Source organism: Capra hircus, chromosome 13 (assembly GCF_001704415.2).
Source record: "Capra hircus breed San Clemente chromosome 13, ASM170441v1, whole genome shotgun sequence".
Taxonomy (NCBI): domain Eukaryota; kingdom Metazoa; phylum Chordata; class Mammalia; order Artiodactyla; family Bovidae; genus Capra; species Capra hircus.
Window position 1 is genome coordinate 33767256 of NC_030820.1, and position 16533 is coordinate 33783788.

The window sequence follows — 16533 nt, forward strand, 5'->3', positions numbered from 1 at the left end:
ATATTCTTTCAAGTAAGGATGGTTATTCCAGTGAAGAGCAGCTAGTTCAGCTTCAACCCATCCTTGAGCATTTTTCCTCAGGGCTACTACCATGCCTCTGTGCCACGGAAGTCATGTCATCATGCAGGATTTTATAAAGACATGTAAGCTCAAAGTTTAACAAAACTAAATTTTCGTCCTGCTTTTTTGTTGTTCTGCTGAGGGAGCCTGGTGGCTAAGAATGCGGCTGTTTGGACAGTTTGCTGTCACGTCCTGAGTTCATCAGTTTTACCCAGTTACATCCTCTGTCCCATCAATGTGTTGTGTGTAGGGGTCAGCAGTGGGGAAAAAGCAGGTGACATCTTATTACGAGCAGGAAAAGAGCGGGGGAAGCCTCCTGGGTCAGCAGACTGTACTTTGAGAAACAGTGCTCTAGTGTAATTCCCACTTGGTACAAAGGGGATGTTCAGGCCAGTGAGGATTAGGATCTCACGGAGACTCATTCCAGCAGTGAGTGAAAGAGCCAAAGCCAGACCTCTGCTCACGTCCGCACATGTAATCGACTTGTCTTGTTTCCCCTGAAAAGCTCCCCACCACCAACAACCAAAAAAAAGAAGATTCTAGGTCTATCAAGTTCACTAAAGGTACAGGACTTACCACATGAGAAATGTGGACGTTCTTTCAGCATTTTCAGACATTTTCATTCAGTTATAATATTCTTCAATGACCTCAGTTTTGGAAGCAGATGGAATAGAATTTGAAAAAAATCTGGAAAACTTAATATTCTATCTGAAATTATAAAAAGTAATTAATGACTTTTTCCTTTCATTTTTGCACATCATAAAAAAAAAAAAAAACCTCTTATGTCAGTGCCTAAAAGTGTTATTAAGTAGACTGTGTAATTAATGATTTTTAAAAGTTTCACTTTGGTGTAAACCTAGGCAGTTTGTTCACCAGAAGCTCTGTTAAAGAAGGCTACCATGGAGTTTGGGATTGACAGATACACACTACTATGTATAAAACAGATAATCAACAAGGACCATATAGCACAAGGGACTCCGCTCATTACTCTGTAATGGCCTATATGAGAGAAGAATCTAAAAGTGACTGGATATATGTATAACTGACTCATTTTGCTATATGGAAACTAACGCAGCTTTGTAAATAAACTATATTTCAATAAAAAATCTTAAAAAGAAAATAGTATAAAAGAAGAAGGCTACCACCCTAGAAGAAGCCTGGCATTCAAGCACATTGTGAAGGAACTCTTTCTGTGTAAATTTCCTTCAGTTCAGTTCAGTTCAGTTCAGTCGCTCAGTCGTGTCCAACTCTTTGCGACCCCATGAATCGCAGCACGCCAGGCCTCCCTGTCCATCACCATCTCCCAGAGTTCACTCAGACTCACGTCCATCGAGTCCGTGATGCCATCCAGCCATCTCATCCTCTGTCGTCCCCTTCTCCTCCTGCCCCCAATCCCTCCCAGCATCAGAGTCTTTTCCAATGAGTCAACTCTTCACATGAGGTGGCCAAAGTACTGGAGTTTCAGCTTTAGCATCATTCCTTCCAAAGAAATCCCAGGGCTGATCTCCTTCAGAATGGACTGATTGGATCTCCTTGCAGTCCAAGGGACTCTCAAGAGTCTTCTCTAACACCACAATTCAAAAGCATCAATTCTTCAGCGCTCAGCCTTCTTCACAGTCCAACTCTCACATCCACACATGACTACTGGAAAAACCATAGCCTTGACTAGATGGACCTTAGTCGGCAAAGTAATGTCTCTGCTTTTGAATATACTATCTAGGTTGGTCATAACTTTTCTTCCAAAGAGTAAGCATCTTTTAATTTCATGGCTGCAATCACCATCTGCAGTGATTTTGGAGCCCCCCAAAATAAAGTCTGACACTGTTTCCACTGTTTCCCTATCTATTTCCCATGAAGTGATAGGACCAGATGCCATGATCTTCATTTTCTCAATGTTGAGCTTTAAGCCAACTTTTCCGCTCTCCTCTTTCACTTTCATCAAGAGGCTTTTTAGCTCCTGTTCACTTTCTCCCATAAGGGTGGTGTCATCTGCATATCTGAGGTTATTGATATTTCTCCCGGCAATCTTGATTCCAGCTTGTGTTTCTTCCAGTCCAGCGTTTCTCATGATGTACTCTGCATAGAAGTTAAATAAGCAGGGTGACAATATACAGCCTTGACGTCCTCCTTTTCCTATTTGGAACCAGTCTGTTGTTCCATGTCCAGTTCTAACTGTTGCTTCCTGACCTGCATACAGATTTCTCAAGAGGCAGGTCAGGTGGTCTGGTATTCCCATCTCTTTCAGAATTTTCCACAGTTTATTGTGATCCACACGAAAAATCTTTAATTTCCTGTAAATCTCCAGCAACCATGCTGTTAGAAAAGGAAGCTCTTTGTCTCTCCTGATGGTTATGTTTTCTGATTGGAAAAAGTTGAAAAGACTAACTTTCTCAACATGGAGATGGATGGTGTGGCACTCACAGTCATTGGAGGAGACTGACATACTAACAGACCCCTTAATACGTTCAGTGTGTTGAAATGGAAGGAGAGCAACTTTGGGGCCAGACAGACCTGGGTTCAAACCCATCTCTTCCCTGCCAGCTTGTGACTTGCCAGAAAGATTAAGTGTCTGCATCTGTGATCCAGAGATACTATGATCAAGAGCTGGTGGAAGATGAAGTCAGATCATACCTTGAGGACCAAGTCTGACCCATGATGGAGGAACATCTTAGTCCTTCACTAGGGGGCTTATGGTTTAGGGTAAGGGAAGATGCCTGTTGATAAGTAGAAACAGGGAACATATTATATACTCTACCTGTGGTAAGAGTTCTCAGGAAGAAAAGAAAGGAGATAGGGAAGTAGCTTGAAAGGGAGAGACAGCCCAAGGATTATTTACAGATGTTGATTTTGTTTGTATAGTTTGTGTCCAGCAAAAGCACAGGAGAAAGCAACACAGTGTAGCTAAGAGCTATCAGGTCACTCATCTAGTAAATAACACACTGTATGATGGCCATGTGCCAGACAGAAACTGGGGGCCAAGGTCCTGATAGTGAGCTTACCTTGTAGGAGGAGGAGACAATCTCATTATAAAAATAAGTGCTGTGAAGGACAATTGAAGCAGAGAAAGAAAAGAGCTGTGTGTGTGGCTGAGCACTGCCTTTAGGTGGGATGACCGGGAAGCCCCCTGACTTCAGGGGTCTCACTGATGGTGTAGAAGTCCTGAGGCCACAGAGGGGCCTGGAGACACGTGTGGGTGCAGCACAGCATTGGGAACACCCTTTCCTGATTCAGTCCAGTTGCTCAGTCGTGTCCGACTTTTTGCGACCCCATGAACCGCAGCACACCAGGCCTCCCTGTCCATCACCAACTCCCAGAGTTTACCCAAACTCATGTCCATTGAGTTGGTGATGCCATCTAACCATCTCATCCTCTGTCGTCCCCTTCTCCTCCTGCCTTCAATCTTTCACAACATCAGGGTCTTTTCAAATGAGTCAGCTCATCACATCAGGTGGTCATTTCCTGATACTAAGGCATGTATCTTTTCATCTGTCGTGTTGCAGGACTTCAGATGAATGGTGCCTATTTAGAGCAATAGAGATGCTTGCTCCTGACCCCCACCCCAGAGAAGGTAGACTTATTTGTGTTGTATCATTAAAGAGGGGAGTGTAGAAATAGGAAGAAGAGACAGTGATCTCTCTGTTCCCCACAAGGTCTCAGACACTTTAAGCTGCTATAACAAAGTACCATGGTCAGAGTGGCCTCTAAACAGCAGAAATTTCTTTCTCAAGTTCTGGCGGCAAGAAGTTCAAGATCAGGTTCTAAATGGTGAGAGCCTCCTTCTGGGTAGCAGACTGCCATTATTTCAGTATTTCCTCACATAGCAGAAAAAGAGGAAGAGAAATCTCTGGAGTCCGTTTTATAAATAACAGCATTAATCCCATTCACGAGGGCTCCACCCTCATGATCTACTCATCTCCTAAAGGCCCCAACTCCTAATACCCTTACACTGAAGGTTAGAATTTCAACAGGTGTATTTGGTGGGGGTGGGCGGGGGAGGGGGAGAAGTCACCAATATTCATTTCATTGCAAGGTCAATGCCAAAATCATTGACAAGGGAGAGAGATGGGGATAGGGTGGGGTGGGGCAGAGGGGTGAGGCTTCAGAAAGGCAACGGGAACAACCTGGCTGGTCCCAGTGAAGAACTGAAGGAAGTCTGTTAGGATAAGAAACAGACTGTGGAATTGGTCTGCAGTCTGAGCCTGGAAACCCTGAATTTATGATGTTGTCCTGTGTTCACAATGGCTGGGTTTCTCTGGCTCCAGGCAGAAACTCCTACTGGTAGTGGGAGTGGAAAGTACAGGATAGAACCAGTCAGGGTAAGCACTGTGGAAAGACACCCATGGCATTCTGGGAGTATCCGAGGATGATCAGGCATGAAACCTGATCTGGACCGGGAGTATCTACCTAAGCACACAAACCTACAAAGGTGCAGAGTCTCAGGGAAAAGAGAGCAGGTGGGCTGTGTCATCATTTCATCCCCTCAGGGAAAATGAGGAGGTAACTCTTATATGTTCCTAACCTGGGTCATGAAGATCTTTTTTGTACAGTTCTTCCGTGTATTCTTGCCACCTCTTCTTAATATCTTCTGCTTCTGTTAGGTCCAGACCATTTCTGTCCTTTATCGAGCCCATCTTTGCATGAAATGTTCCCTTGGTATCTCTTAATTTTCTTGAAGAGATCTCTAGTCTTTCCCATTCTGTTGTTTTCCTCTATTTCTTTGCATTGATCGCTGAAGAAGGCTTTCTTATTTCTTCTTGCTATTCTTTGGAACCCTGCATTCAGATGCTTATATCTTTCCTTTTTTCCTTTGCTTTTCACCTCTCTTCTTTTCACAGCTATTTGTAAGGCCTCCTCAGACAGCCATTTTGGTTTTTTGCATTTCTTTTCCATGGGGATGGTCTTGATCCCTGTCTCCTGTACAGTGTCACGAACCTCATTCCATAGTTCATCAGGCACTCTATCTATCAGATCTAGGCCCTTAAATCTATTTCTCACTTCCACTGTATAATCATAAGGGATTTGATTTAGGTCATATGTGAATGGTCTAGCGGTTTTCCCTACTTTCTTCAATTTAAGTCTGAATTTGGTAATAAGGAGTTCATGATCTGAGCTGCAGTCAGCTCCTGGTCTTGTTTTTGTTGACTGTATAGAGCTTCTCCATCTTTGGCTGCATAGAATATAATCAATCTGATTTCGGTGTTGACCATCTGGTGATGTCCATGCCAGACATCTTGGAAAGTGAAGTCAAGTGGGCCTTAGAAAGCATCACTACGAACAAAGCTAGTGGAGGTGATGGAATTCCAGTGGAGCTGTTTCATATCCTGAAAGATGATGCTGTGAAAGTGCTGCACTCAATATGCCAGCAAATTTGGAAAACTCAGCAGTGGCCACAGGACTGGAAAAGGGCAGTTTTCATTCCAATTCCAAAGAAAGGAAATGCCAAAGAATGCTCAAACTACTGCACAATTGCACTCATCTCACATGCTAGTAAAGTAATGCTCAAAATTCTCCAAGCCAGGCTTCAGCAGTACGTGAACCGTGAACTTCCAGATGTTCAAGCTGGTTTTAGAAAAGGCAGAGGAACCAGAGATCAAATTGCCAACATCCACTGGATCATGGAAAAAGCAAGAGAGTCCCAGAAAAACATCTATTTCTGCTTTATTGACTATGCCAAAGCCTTTGACTGTGTGGATCACAATAAACTGTGGAAAATTCTGAAAGAGATGGGAATACCAGACCACCTAACCTGCCTCTTGAGAAATCTGTATGCAGGTCAGGAAGCAACAGTTAGAATTGGACATGGAACAACAGACTGGTTCCAAATAGGAAAAGGAGGACATCAAGGCTGTATATTGTCACCCTGCTTATTTAACTTCTATGCAGAGTACATCATGAGAAACGCTGGACTGGAAGAAACACAAGCTGGAATCAAGATTGCTGGGAGAAATATCAATAACCTCAGATATGCAGATGACACCACCCTTATGGGAGAAAGTGAACAGGAGCTAAAAAGCCTCTTGATGAAAGTGAAAGAGGAGAGCGGAAAAGTTGGCTTAAAGCTCAACATTGAGAAAATGAAGATCATGGCATCTGGTCCTATCACTTCATGAGAAATAGATAGGGAAACAGTGGAAACAGTGTCAGACTTTATTTTGGGGGGCTCCAAAATCACTGCAGATGGTGATTGCAGCCATGAAATTAAAAGACGCTTACTCTTTGGAAGAAAAGTTATGACCAACCTAGATAGTATATTCAAAAGCAGAGACATCACTTTGCCGACTAAGGTCCGTCTAGTCAAGGCTATGGTTTTTCCTGTGGTCATGTATGGATGTGAGAGTTGGACGGTGAAGAAGGCTGAGCGCCGAAGAATTGATGCTTTTGAATTGTGGTGTTAGAGAAGACTCTTGAGAGTCCCTTGGACTGCAAGGAGATCCAACCAGTCCATTCTGAAGGAGATCAGCCCTGGGATTTCTTTGGAAGGAATGATGCTAAAGCTGAAACTCCAGTACTTTGGCCACTTCATGAGAAAAGTTGACTCATTGGAAAAGACTCTGATGCTGGGAGGGATTGGGGGCAGGAGGAGAAGGGGACGACAGAGGATGAGATGGCTGGATGGCATCACTGACTCAATGGACGTGAGTCTGAGTGAACTCTGGGAGTTGGTGATGGACAGGGAGGCCTGGCGTGCTGCGATTCATGGGGTCGCAAAGAGTTGGACACGACTGAGCAACTGAACTGAACTGAACTGTTCCTAACCTGGAGATGAGAGTAAATGTTTCCTTCAGCCAGCTCTCCAGTTGTATCCAGAGAACAGTAAAGATACTGATAGAGGAGAAGCTGGGCAGACTTCAAAAGAAAAGGAACCCAGATTGGTTCTACAGCTTTCAATCTCAGATGCCTTCATTTTTATTCTTTATTTTTTTAGTGATTCAGATCAGCATTAGCTGAATCTCAGAATCTGTACAGTATATGTGAGTTAGCCAACACAGAGCCAGGCTGATCAACCTCATAGAAATAGTTCCCTGCAAACCCAGGATCTCGGTGCCAGCAGTGCCTGGCATTTCATTTTCTTTCCAGAGTCACTATCACAGGTGGTCTCTCTGTGTTAAAGTAAGATGTGCCTTGATTGAAGAAATGAGAAACCGTCAAGACTTACTAATAAGCAGGAGTTTCAGGGAATAATTATCAACATAATGTAGAAATACATGGTGCTATACATTTGGACTTAAAATCATGAACTATTTGACATAAAAGTTGAGATATAGAAAAATTTGCATTAAAAAAAAAAATGTCCTAAAACTTTGTTAGTCAAAGATACATCAGAAGTGAAGATAAAACATGTATAAAACTCTGCCATAAAGCAGTGGAACCATTATTTCATTTTTTTAAAAATGTAGTTTGTACATTCTTTAAAAAGGTCTGTTCTATATAGATACACCAAATCTACTTTTGTAGTAATGGTATAAAGATAAGAATATCCTTGTGATTCCAGCCCCTTGCTTTTAACTATACTGCAGTTGAAACATTGTGATCTTCACCACATCCGTTTCATAACCAGGGTATTGTGACCAAAATCAAGCATAGTCTGCACACAGCCTAGTTTGTTCCAACTGTCTGCATGTTCTGATGTTGAAACCTTGTTCTTTCTGTTTATCCCACTGAGGAAAAGGTTTTCTTCACCAACTGTCATCCCAGATAGTAACTGTTCCAACTGATATTGAAATACAAGATGTAAATAGAAGGGGATACTGACTCACTAAAGCTCTCTTGCAGATCTCTCCCTGCTTCCCAGCCCTGTGGAGAAACTGCTGACTCAGAAGATGTTGGAATCTCCTGGAAAGACAACCTGTACAGGTATATTTGTTTATGGGAGTTTGGACTTCAGATGAAATGATGTGCTGCTTTCACCTTGATGAACTTCAGTGAGCAATGCCCTCTCAGGTTCAACTGCATATTTACAATTCTAGTAATATTAACAATGAAAAGAATAGTGGGGAAATGGGCTTATCAAGTATCTCAGAAGTTGCCTTTGCCCTGCTCTGTGTCCCCCAGTGATCATTAGCTCTTAGTTAAATTTTGATGCTGCTCAGTCATTTTTAGATTTGGGTAAAAATACCAAAACGACTGCTTTATAATAGTGAATAAAATCTTGCGAACGCTACAGTTTTTTGTTTGTTTGGTTGGTTGGTTTTTTTTTGCGAAAAAGAGAAATAACTTCATCTTTCTCAAAGCATTAAAAATAAGACTATCTCATAGAGTTTTCAACTGTTTTTCATCAGAGGCACTTGAAATTCAAAATAGTTCCCCCTAGAAATAAGGACTGATAAAGAGGGCTTGATTAAAATGAAGGTCAAAGTCACTGAAATCGAGTATTATTAAACTGTATTTTAAATGATAGAGCTTTTTAAATTTTCTTTTCATTTGGGACATTAATTATATGACTTGAAAAGAATAATTACCTGCTTGAATTTAACAAAAACCACATTGTGTAACATTTTTTCTCACGTTAATATTTTAGGTAATTGGCTTTTAAACTTGTTCATAAAGAATGCTTGTTTTCTCCCACTTTGTGATATATTTACATATCTAATTTGTTTGATTTTATGGGCTATAATTCCTCTTTGGGTGCCAAATTTTTCTTTCTATGCACAAGCTATCTTAAACTTATTTCTTAATGATTTCTCCAGCAAAATACGAAATTCACAAGTGCTTTCAAACTTCTGGTTGCCCTGCCCACACCCTCGAGCACTCACATGTTTTCTCTCCCAAAATGAAAAACTGCATGTCCATCGCTCTCACCCTTCGCCCAAGATGTAACCAGAGTTCCTAGTCCCTGTCCCTCACAGGACCTCTGAGACCTGGGCTTACCCTGAGCCCTGAAGGTCTACCAGAGGAGGTGCTTTCTTCCCTCCTAAGCTGGAGAACAAGAGCAATTAATATCAATACTCAGTATAAACAAAAGCAGAGGAGAGTGGCCCCAGAAAACTGCTCTTTGCAAGGCACATCTGTTCACTCCTATTCACTAAATACTGTTAATCTAATTAGCACTTTGTCAACTGCATGCAAAAATGGGGTTGGGTGGGGGAGCGGAACAGGCAGGGAAAAGAGAGCCTGGTAGGCTGGATCAGAAGAAGCTGCCAGAGTGGGTGGCCCCAGAGAGGCAAGAATGAAATGCTTTACAGGTTTACTGGGAGAATCATTCACAAGGAATAGTTATTTCTTCCCATTTTCCTTCATTTCCCTGTCAATAAAGAAATACCCTTTTAAGGATTCAGTACTATTTCCACTGGGCTTCCCTGGTGGCTCAGTGGTAAAGAATCTGCCTGTGAGTCAGGAATGTCCCCTGGAGAAGAGATGGCAACCCACTCCAGTATTCTTGCCTGGGAAATCCAATGGACAGAGGAGCCTGGCAGGCTATATAGTCCATGGGGTCATAAAGAGTCAGACATGACTTAGCAACTGAACAGCAACAACGCTGTTTCCATATGATTCATGGTCAAGATTTGTGCTTTTTTTTTTCCCCCTCCCACCAAATATAAGTGTCAGGAGCCTCATATTTCTTGGCAAGAGAAAGTAGAAGACAGAGGACTTCCCTGATGGTCCACTGGTTAAGAACCTGACTGCCAGTGCAGGGGACACAAGTTCAATCCCTGGTGCAGGAAGATCCCACATGCCCTGAAGCAGCTAAGTCAGGGCACCAAAACTAGAGACAGCCCTATTGCAGCATTGAAGACCCAGTGCAGCCAGAAAAGAGAGAGAGGGAGCAAGAGTAGAAAATGAATGTCTACTGCGAAACTGATGTGTGGTAGGCCCCACCCTGGCACTTTTATGGATACTTTTTTCATTTAATCCTGACAGCAACCAGATACAATTATGCACACTTCATAAATAAGAACACTCAGGCTGAGAGTGAGTAACTTTCCTAAACTATGAGACAGAGACAGGAGTTGAACCCACATCTGTCTGAACCCCCAAACCTATGGTCTTCCCACTAGAGACTATGACGGTGGCCATTACCATGGATACAGCTTCCAGGCAGCAGGTAAAACTGGGAAGAGCCTTTGGTGTCACCTGGGCCAAGCCTTGAATTCCAGTCTGTTACCTGCTGGCTTTGAAATCTGTACCTGTAAAATGCACATGAGCAGTAACTCCTAACTCAGTGGATTGTGGGGATTAAAGGAGATAATGCATCCGAAGTATTTTGCACAGTACCTGACACATGAAATATGCCTTATCATTGGATTAATGTTGAAGAAACAGCATTGAATAGTGCTAGGAAAGAAAAGGATCTCCTGTGCTCAGAAAAGAATTCTCTTCCTTGCTAAGCTAGGCGATGATGAGCAAGACAGCTCTCAAAGCCCATGCTGAATGGAAGGTGCCAGGACATCCCTGGGGTGGCTGCAAGAGGGGAGGGAAGGGAGCTGGCTGGGACCTCAGTTCAGCAAGGGCAAGTGTGCCGAGGAGGATGGACTCAGGACACGGGATCGCCAGGTGGGACTGTCTTGCTTTCTCATACGGTGTCGGATTTCCTGAACTACGGGTCCTAGTAGAGTGATTCTGTGAGGTCTGAGTGCTGTGGATGTGTGGACTAGAGCGGTCTTGGCATCCTGAGTCCTCAGAAACAAAGAACACTGTGCCTATGCTGCCAGCATGCTCTACAGCACTGTCTCTCCTGCCAGCACTCAACACAGCCCTGTAGACAGCGCCGCAGAGCCTGGAGGCACCTGGGGGAGCCAGTGGGCGATGGCTCCACGTGTTTATGGGTTTTTCAACAAAATTAAATTGAGCTCCCCCCATGTTCAGAGGCCTTTCTTTCATCTTGGACTTCTCCAGGGTTTCACCATACTGGTTTTAACCAGAGACCATCCTGGGAAACAGTTTGAACCCCAACTGGAATTTATTATTGGAAAGCCAAGTGAGAGGGAGAATGGGGATGCCAAGCAATAAAACTGAAAATAGAGTTTCTCAGTTTAATACAATTAAAACCTAAACAAGCCCTAAAAGTTTGGGCTCTTTTGTGGCCAAGAGTACTTGGCAGCACTCTTGTTCTGGGCCTAGAGCCAGGGAGCCCTGTGTCAAGAGCAGGGACCCTCTTTCTCTACCTGTTCCCTGCTCTGGACTTAGCCATGGACCTCGGTATCTCCCTAGATGGAGTGATGGTGGAACCATGTCCAAACCAGCCAAGGGTCGAGTGGGAGCAACTTTGTTCAGAAACAGCACCCTGTGCCTTGGTTCTGTGGGTGGAAATCAGGAAGTGAGTTATTTGCAGCTGTTGGAGAACTGCCTACTTCCTGTGCTTGTCTCTTAACACTGTCTGTACGGGGGCATGATGAGGAACCAGCCTGATGAGGCTAGCTTGGCTGTGGGCTCATGGACCACTGACCTGCATCTTCCCTCTGCAGCCTCTCATATGCAGTCACACCCATCAGTTTGACCTGATGGAGGAGATGCACACAGGACCCACTTGGTCCTTTCTCCAGACAAATAGCTGGCCACCTTATTGGATTCGTCAGAATCCTATGGTTAGTAATTGGTAAACTCAACTTTGAATATCTGCTTTTACCTTCAAGTGACTCTTAGTTCTTCATCAGTTCTCTAATTAGTGGGCTGTTGGAAAGAGTCTTTTAATGGTCATTGAAGTTTGGGGATACAACAAGCCATTTCTACTTTCAAATTTTTTTTTCCCCTCTCCTTAAAATCTAGAAATAATACTATATTTTAATATATATAAATTATAATATAAAATAAAATATATATTTTGGAGTAAGGGCAATTTTGTAAATACTTTCCCCCTTTTCAATTAATTAATTTTATTAATTAACTTGATCGATTTATTTATTGATTATCTTTGGCTGTGCTGGGTATTCGTTGCTGCACAGGCTTATTTCTAGTCGTGGCAAGCAAGGACTACTCTCCAGTTGTGGTGTGCGAGCTTCTCACTGCAGTGGCGTCTCGTGTTGTGGAGCATGACCCTTAGGGCATGGACTTCTGTAGTTTTGGCTCTTAGGCTCTGGAACACCGGTTCAGTAGTTGTGGCCCACAGACTTAGTTGGGATGTGGGACCTTCCTGGATCAGGAATCAAACCTGTGTCTCCTGCATTGGCAGACAGATTCTTTACCACTGAGCCACCAAGGAAGCCTAAAAATTTCCCCCTCTTGAGGGGAGGATGAAGAAGTAGAAGCTCATTGTCCACATTAGAATCAGACGGATGTGGACATCAGCTGTTACTTAACTTCCTCAAGCCTCTTTTTGCTTAATCTGTTAAGGGGGACAGTAATACTTATTTGTAGAGTTTGCATAAGGATTCACTTAAGAGACCCAGCATAGATTCTAGACCATAATAAGGACTCACTACCACTTCGTTTTCCTTTAATCCACAGTTAGATCAAATTCTCACCGACTGTAAATGTCACTCTTCAAAATAATTATTTTTAATACACTTAACATATTAAAAACAGCCCACATTTAAAATCGTAATACTAAGTATTTGCATTGTAGAATTGTGCAAAATTAATTTTACTGAGTGAGCCTTTCATGTTTCCAGTTAATAAAAGTCCATGTTTAGTGCCTGGGAGTCCTGTGAGCCTCTTTAACTGTGTTATGGGTAATTTCGTAGGATTTCCAGAAATGATGAATGTCAGTGGAAATTTCGACTTACCATTTAGTGCACAGTTCTCTGAAATCTGTGATTTAGTAGGTGACAGGTGAGGGGTTTTAGATCACACCATCTGGGAGAGAGGCCTTGTAAATGTGTCGTGGGATAAACCACTGTTGCAGCCACATAGCTGAGAAAGACCTGCTACAATCGTACCATTTCAGTGTTTTTAAAAACTTCATGGCATTTTCAGCTTCTCTAAACACTCTTGTTGTTCAAACTACTTAAAAAACAAACTTGTGGTTATTATAGCAAACTGACCTTTATTGCAAATTGCTTGCTTTGTTTTACGTTTTTTAAGATTTTGTTGTTGTTATTGTGGATCACTTTTAAAGTCTTCATTGAATTTCTTACAATATCATTTCTGGTTCATGCTTTTGGTTTTTTGGCCTCGAGGCATGTCAGGGATCCTAGCTCCCTGACCAGCACCCCTTCATTGGAAGGTGAAGTCCCAACCACTGGACCACCAGGGAAGCCCCTGCCTTGTTTTATTTAAAGGAGCCAAATGTTGGGAAAGATGGTTCTCAGCACTTCAGTTGTCCTTGGGAGATAATGAGCTCTGATGCTTCCCAGACTGAACCTTGAGGGGTGGTGATGCACTGCCTGTCAGATGATTCAATTACTTCTCTTATCACTAGCAATTCTTATCCTTAAGTAGGCAAGGAAAGGAAAAACTTGAAATGCTGTCTGTGTCATCTGGACACAGTCATTTACGAACGGACGCACATTTACCCATCACCAACATCCCCAGAGATACTCTTCTGCAAAACGGATCCAGAAAGGAAACCTTCATTTGCCTTTCATTCATTCAACAAATATTTATAGGTACCTTCTCTGTGCTAGGCATAGAGAATATTCAGTGGAAAATATGCATTCATCTCATCCCAGCCTATAGTTACCCCCACCACTGTGCCTTTACCCCAACAGCCACACTAAGACTAGTTTCTTTGGTTTTCTTTGAGAGATATTCTGTGTATACATGGGAATTAGTTTGTGTGTGTCTCTCACTACTTTAAAAAAAAAATCCAAGTGATAGTATCTCACATCTTGGAGAGTGTTGTGTATCAGTCTGACTCATTCTTCTTTTCTACTGCTGCTTAGTATTCCATTGCATGATTGGCTGAGTATTGTATTTGTACCCTGTATTAGTACTTCGTTTCTACTGCTGCATAATATTCTGTTGCATGGTTGGCTATTGTCTTAGTACCCTCTTGCTGAACATTTGAGTAATTCCTAAGGAGTTTTTCCATTTTTATGGCCTCGCCCTCTTTTTCCTACTATGATTTTCTTCTAATGCATCATTTCATTCCCTATCACCTCATCATTAATGATTCTGGGAGAAGGGACTCCACATCACCATCATGATCTGTTCCACACCTGTTCCATCTGTATGGAATTCCCAACAGATCCAGGCAAGTGTGAGTAAGTTCAGTTTATCCTGTAAGGCCTTATCCTTTTACCCCACAGATTTCTTCTGATTATTGATCATGAGGTTAATTGATACAATTTTCCACCCCCAGGATCTACCTCTTTGAATTTCAGGGAACCTGGGGAAAATTGACTATGTGGCAGGCCCCTTACCTGTCACCCCGGGCTCTGTCGTCCCAGGCTTCTCACCCATCAGTATTCTCCCATGCTGGGATTGCGGTTACCCTAAAGTTTCCTTTGCTCCAGGACCACAGTCGGCTTCCTTTTCCTGTGACTGTCATTGGTCTTCATGTGAGATTTTATTTCCACTGTAATATAGGAACTTCTGAAGATTCGTTGAAGCATATCTACTTTAAATGTATCATAATTAGCCCTCTCCCTCTCTTCTGGAGCAGCTCAATAAATATAGCTGACTTCATTGCTGGGAACTTTAACTGTCAAAAGATTGCTTTCTTACACTATGTCATAAAACCTGGGGAGCCCCTTCCCAGCTGAAGTCTTTGGGGACTTTGAGGCGACCTTGACCACCAGTTGTTGCTTCAGCTGCGTCTTTTGTTCTTTGTTATTTCTGCTCCTCGTCACACTGACAGAGCCGTTCTCTGCTCTGAGGGTCAGTTTTTCCTCTTCTAGCTTCCTCCTCTTTTCTCTCTAATCCCCTTCTTTTTCCCTCTTTGTGTGTCTGTTTCCTTTAAAGTAATTTCTTCTTCAGAGCTTGCTTATTTCTTTGTACCCCAATCGCTTCATTTACCATTCTCTTATTACCTCCTCAGATGGTTAGTCATTTGGCCTCACCTCTCCCCTTTAACCTTAAAAGGTTTTTTGTTTGTTTGTTTTCTTTTTTAAAAAAAATCATGGTGCTATCCTTATTCTGATGGTGGGCAAGTTAAATTGTAAAAAAGTATTCCAGAGATCTATTCTCTATTTCTTTTTTAATTTTCAAAGTAATATGGCAATTTTCCGTTTGCTTTTAAATTGTGTTTTTTTCTTTCATTTACTGATCACTTTATTACAAGTATCACTTATAAATTTAACAAGTAATTATCAGATTTATGAGCATATCCATAACCCTTTTCCAGGCCCTAAAGTGGTAAATAAACTCCCCTTCGTCAAGGAGTTCACTTTTCCGGAGGGGGTGTGGGATGGGGACTGCAGACCTTAATGTAACCCATGAGCTGGAGCGAGTGTGCTGGAGGAGATGGAAATGGGAAGTGGGGCAGGGAGTTGAGAATGGGGCTGCAGGTTTTCTAAGGCTCTTCTCTTTACCAAGAGAAGAGTTCACCATGAAGAGGCTGTTTGAGCAAAACTTGAAGGAAATGCTGCAGCCCTTACTGGGGATGATCTAGAGAAGCAAGTCAGGGTGGTGAGAGGGACAGGTGTAAACCCTCTGGGATTCAGGTGTGTGGCCCCTGTGAGGATCAGCAGCAAGGCTGCTGTGCCTGGAGAGAACCTGGGGAGGTACTAGGTTGGAGCAGTCCCAGGAGCCCAGGGCTCCAGGCCCTTGAGGTCCCTGCAAGGACTTAGGCTCCAGTCTGGGATGAAGAGCCAGTTGGACAGATTTGAGGAGACTAGTGAGGTGTCTTGTGCTGCAATGCATTATTGTCACATATTATTGTATTTCAAGCGGACTTGAGACTAATTAAGGCCAGCATAGCCTTTCTTCCAGCTCTTCTTGCTATAAATACTGTGTATTCCTATAAATACTGTGTATTCCATCACTTAGGATTAGGAACTAAATAGAAATCACCCATTGTTTCCTGTTCCACAATAGGTTGTATAGATGCAAAGACCATTGTGATTGTCAGTATAATTATTTAATAAGCTTTGTCACTTGGCAGCCAAAAGCTGTCAGTAATTTTAAGCTCTCTGTAAACTCTCTCAATCCTGATTTAATGTATTTATTTACAGCTTACTTCAGTACTTCTTTTAAAAAGTTAAAATGAGGCTTAACATGAAAGATGTTTAAATTTAAAAGCTGTGGAAATAGAACTTTAAAAATGAATTAAATTATGCAGGAAGATGAAGCAGATATAGCCAGTCACTTTAGGTGACTATTGTGAGGTGATCAACCAGTCAGTTTACCCATGAACTTCATGATCACAAAACCAAAAAGGAAAACAACAGATTACATAATTATCCTTGTCTGATTTTTCCAACCTTAACACGAGTCTTTTTCCTTCTTTCTCTAATGTATGCTATAATACTATGTGAAATATGTTTCTAGCATACTTTTTCTTCATCAAACAGTGATTACTGTCTAGAATAAGTTGGTCAGTCAGTACATATTTTAACCCTATTGTGTTATTTGTTTATTTGCAGTGTCATTTTTGCTGAAAAAAAATCATTTTTGTGTTAAAATTGTTAGTTCACTCACTGTAGACATTAAAATCAA

The 16533-nt window shown here is 42.2% G+C and overlaps 1 protein-coding gene across 9 annotated transcripts in view; it reads left to right on the forward strand.

Annotated features, from left to right (window-relative positions):
• ZNF438 (zinc finger protein 438) overlaps positions 1-16533 on the forward strand; it is a 194028-nt gene that overhangs the window by 171682 nt on the left and 5813 nt on the right. For all 9 annotated transcript variants that reach the window (XM_005688005.3, XM_013968540.2, XM_013968542.2 and 6 more), the window contains one exon: positions 7834-7914. In XM_005688005.3, coding sequence (XP_005688062.2) covers positions 7834-7914 — 81 coding nt within the window. The remainder of the gene's footprint in view (positions 1-7833; positions 7915-16533) is intronic.